Genomic DNA, 3,837 nt, shown 5'->3' on the forward strand with positions numbered 1-3,837 from the left:
TATGCCAAAGGATGCTCATTGTAGAAAGCTCAGTTACACTCAATGTGCACCACAGAGGTGTTGGGCTCTGCTTTTATAGAGAGATTCAAGGAACCCACACCCGGAAGATAATAGCAAAAGCTGCAGCATGCTCTGCATTCAGATCAGTTTCACTGATCTGACAGCATTATGTTAGAGACCGTTAAAGGAAGAGTTGATCATCATCAGCTTTAGTTGTTTCACAACTAACGCTTTGGTGATAATATCAGAACTTGATAGTTATGAGAATCTCATTATCTGTAATGTTTGCAGCTTCTGGTACCTTGACTACCATAATTCATGGCCATTTTTTATGCATAGTCGCTACTTGATCAGGTACAACTACAAACCCAAGAACAACCTGATTTCTTTGAGGCATGGATTTAGTAAGGGGTTGGAAATATTTTTTTATAAAGTCTGGTCTCTGTTGAGATGGTAGGATGATACAATTGCTGCAGATTTATCAGCTGCACATTCATAATGTCAATCTGCCCTTTCTCCACATCCCAAAGGTACTCTTTCGAGATCTGGAGACTGTGGAAGTCATCGGAGTACACTGAACCTCTCGAATGTGCGTGCATGTTTTTATGCACTGAATGTTCTCTGTGTTTCCTTGTTTCTTAAGACGTTTCACGACTTGTTTTAAGTGTCTTCATCTCTTGTGGTGGTAGAGACACTCTGACATTTAACTTCTTTGTGTTACTTTTCAAAATTGTTGGATTCCTTGCAGAGGTGGAGATTACAGGTGTCAGTTGGAGTGAAATTGAAGTTGTAATGGCCCCTCTTTCAAAGATGATTGATTTATCACTTGCTTAGTCAAGAAGTGTTTATGTAGCATCTTATTTTGGAAAAAGAAAAAAGATGTTTGCTTGATTTTTTTTCCTCCATCTTTTGTAAAGTATAAAATACGATTTTATTTTTCAGATTGATGGGATGTGTTGCATTTAAAATGTAGAGGAGCGAGCTAACCTTTGATGAAATTACTTTATTTTCATTGCAAAGATGAGAGGCATGCATTTACTTTTAGAATCAAATCACTATTAGTTTGATGTGGGTAATGGCCAGATGTTCTGTTATGCATGATGGAATATTTGGCAAATTGAGGCCTTTTGTGTAGCTAGCTGCTTGAGTAGCATTAATTGACTATTTTGTTTCAGATGCATGGTTTTTATTCTCAGTGTCTTCATTTAGCATTCACATCTTTCTAAGACCTTTTTTTTTTTTTTAGAGCAATCAATCTGATGTCTAGATTCAAGTTTGATTGTGCATTTAGCTGAAAGTGGTGATTTTGTAGAAAGGTATTCATTATAAAATCTTGTGAATTCTATACATTTTCTTTACGGTATTTTGTCCAGTACTTTGTATTGTGAGATTATTAGCATAGTTTTTTTCCAGGTTAGTTCTAGCAGTGATACAGTCCAGCTACTGCACAAAAACTCAAGTAGATTTTAGCCACAAAAAAATTTAATTCTTATTAGACTTGTGTGAAAGGGTTACACACGAGCCTTTATTTTAAACTCGCACATTTAATGTCATATTGGTATAAAACTAAACCCAAACATAAATGATAGAACTTGCATTGAACCAGACAACTAAATGAGTTTATCCAGCTTGCCCTTCCATGTTTCATATTGCTGCTGAGTGGGTGGTTTCATGTCGTCATGAATCCATAAAAAGTAGTGGGAAATATGGGAAATATTGATCCCTCAGTGCACAGAGTGTCAGCCGTGCCACGGTTTTCAGAGTCTATCAGAGTCACGTTTGCTTCTTTGAGCACATTTGAAGGAGACTCGTGATCGTATTTCTTCCAGCCCCAACCCATGGCCATGCAGTCCTTTGAGAGTTCTTCATTCTCAGGTTTTGGCAAAGTGATAGTATTCACAGTTCTGTTCAAAGTTGCAATGGTTTTGAGCTGAAAGAGAAGATCCAATGTTGAGTTAATAACCCCTATATTTCTTAGTTTTTTTAATTTAAAGATAATGCATTCATTACAAGTGAATAATTTATATAGCAAAATTATAGTCTGCAAATGTCAACCATTTCCTATCAAGAAAGGTCTTTTTTTTTCTAGATGTGATGGTAATGAAATATATCACCTCCTGAAGCATGATGTCATGACCTGTTCTGGCCATAGTGAATTCTGGATGTGTAATGGGCTCTACCTCTACACCGTAAGGTAAAAGGTTGGTGTCATCAACCTCATAAAGTAGACTGGATGTGAATACCTGGGGCGCAGGAACACAGCAGTAGCAGACAAGTGATATGCCAAAGGATGCTCATTGTAGACAGCTCAGTTATACTCAGTGTGCATCACAGAGATGTTGGGTTCTGCTTTTAAAGAGACATTCAAGGGACCCAAACCCGTAAGGAGTTTCACTGATCTAACAGCATTTAAGTTAGAGACTGTTAAAGGTTGTTAGAGTTGATCACAGGCCAGTGATTATCATCAGCTTTAATTTTTTTTATACTGTAGTGATAATATCAGAAACTACACACTAGGGACTTTATAGTTCCAAGAATTTATATGTAATGTTAGCAACTTCTGGTACAATGACTACCATAATTCATGGTAGTTTTTTATACATAGTCGCCACTTGATCAGGTAGCCTACAACATTTACAAACCCCACTTTGTCCCAGACTGTCAAATAAAAATTCGAATTTAAAATATTCGTCGAATTTAAAATAAAAATCCACATTCGAATGCAAAAACGTTGCATTGGAATTTTAGGTGTTGGTCAGGCAGCCTTATCAGTGGTGTATGAAATGTGATGATGGCAATGTAAGTGTCATTGCTTTTTAATGTTTTTGTTAGCCTATCCAGTTGAACCCACTGGAAGTGGTGATGCTGCGTTGTTCATTCAAAATATTGCGGAAAACAGAACATCAATGAGGAGAAGATCTTGTTTACGTCACAACTGAAACCAAGCCGTTCACACAGAGCATATTTTCTAGAGGGACATCTATCACAGTTGCACTTGCGTCTCGCACAAAAGACATGGCTTTCTAAACATACCGCATGTTTAGAAAGCCATGTAAAATTAATGCAAGTTCAACTTTTTAAAAACACGTCTCGCACTGCATCTCACGTTTTTAAATTAAAAAAAGTACTCTGTGTGATTGGCTTTCGTCCCTTTAAACTATGCATACATGATGCTGTTTTGTTTATAATTGTTTAAGCAACTTGAGTATATTTGGTTTATAAACATGCACTTTTTCACAGATAGTCATGTTATTTTATTGCTTTAATAAACGTACATTAGTAATATTTTGCTCTATGTCCCCTCTTGTGGCCTCAGGAGAGAAGCCAAAAGCCTTTTTCCCCCTAACTGAAATGATGCCTTTTAAATTCAAATATAATTTGAATATTGATATAAGTGCAAAATTCGAATTTAGTTTTTCAGCCATTTTGACAGTATCCAGAGGTGGAGATTACAGTTGTCAGTTGGAGTGAAATTGTCAAGAGAAGCAGACAGTCAAAGCTCAAGATGGCTGACTTCAGCCTTGGATGTGTTATCCATGTCTTTTAGATGCACTTGTCCACAACATCCACAGTTGTTTGGTTTCATTGAGGTAAAGCTCTGAACATCACGCTTGTCCCACAGACCCCTATTCACTCTTAAAAATAAAGGTACTTAAAAGGTTCTTCACAGCGATGCCATAGAAGAACCATTTTTGGTTCCACAAAGAACCATTCAGTCAAAGGTTCTTTAAAGAACCATCTCTTTCTTACCTTTATATAATCTGAAGAACCTTCTTTCACCACAAAGAACCTTTTGTGAAACAGAAAGGTTCTTCAGATGTTAAAGGTTCTTTATGG

At 36.7% G+C, this 3,837-nt stretch overlaps 1 protein-coding gene across 1 annotated transcript in view; it reads right to left on the reverse strand.

The window, feature by feature from the left end:
• Positions 1–2,319, reverse strand: part of LOC107687720 (granzyme E-like) — a 4,265-nt gene extending 1,946 nt beyond the window's left edge. The window contains exon 1 of the mRNA XM_016485168.1: positions 2,244–2,319. Within this exon, the coding sequence (XP_016340654.1) occupies positions 2,244–2,298 (55 nt within the window). The 5' untranslated portion in view covers positions 2,299–2,319. The remainder of the gene's footprint in view (positions 1–2,243) is intronic.
• Positions 2,320–3,837: the final 1,518 nt, after the last annotated feature.

The sequence above is a fragment of the Sinocyclocheilus anshuiensis genome, unplaced genomic scaffold, assembly GCF_001515605.1.
Source record: "Sinocyclocheilus anshuiensis isolate Anshui unplaced genomic scaffold, SAMN03320099.WGS_v1.1 scaffold305, whole genome shotgun sequence".
NCBI lineage: Eukaryota > Metazoa > Chordata > Actinopteri > Cypriniformes > Cyprinidae > Sinocyclocheilus > Sinocyclocheilus anshuiensis.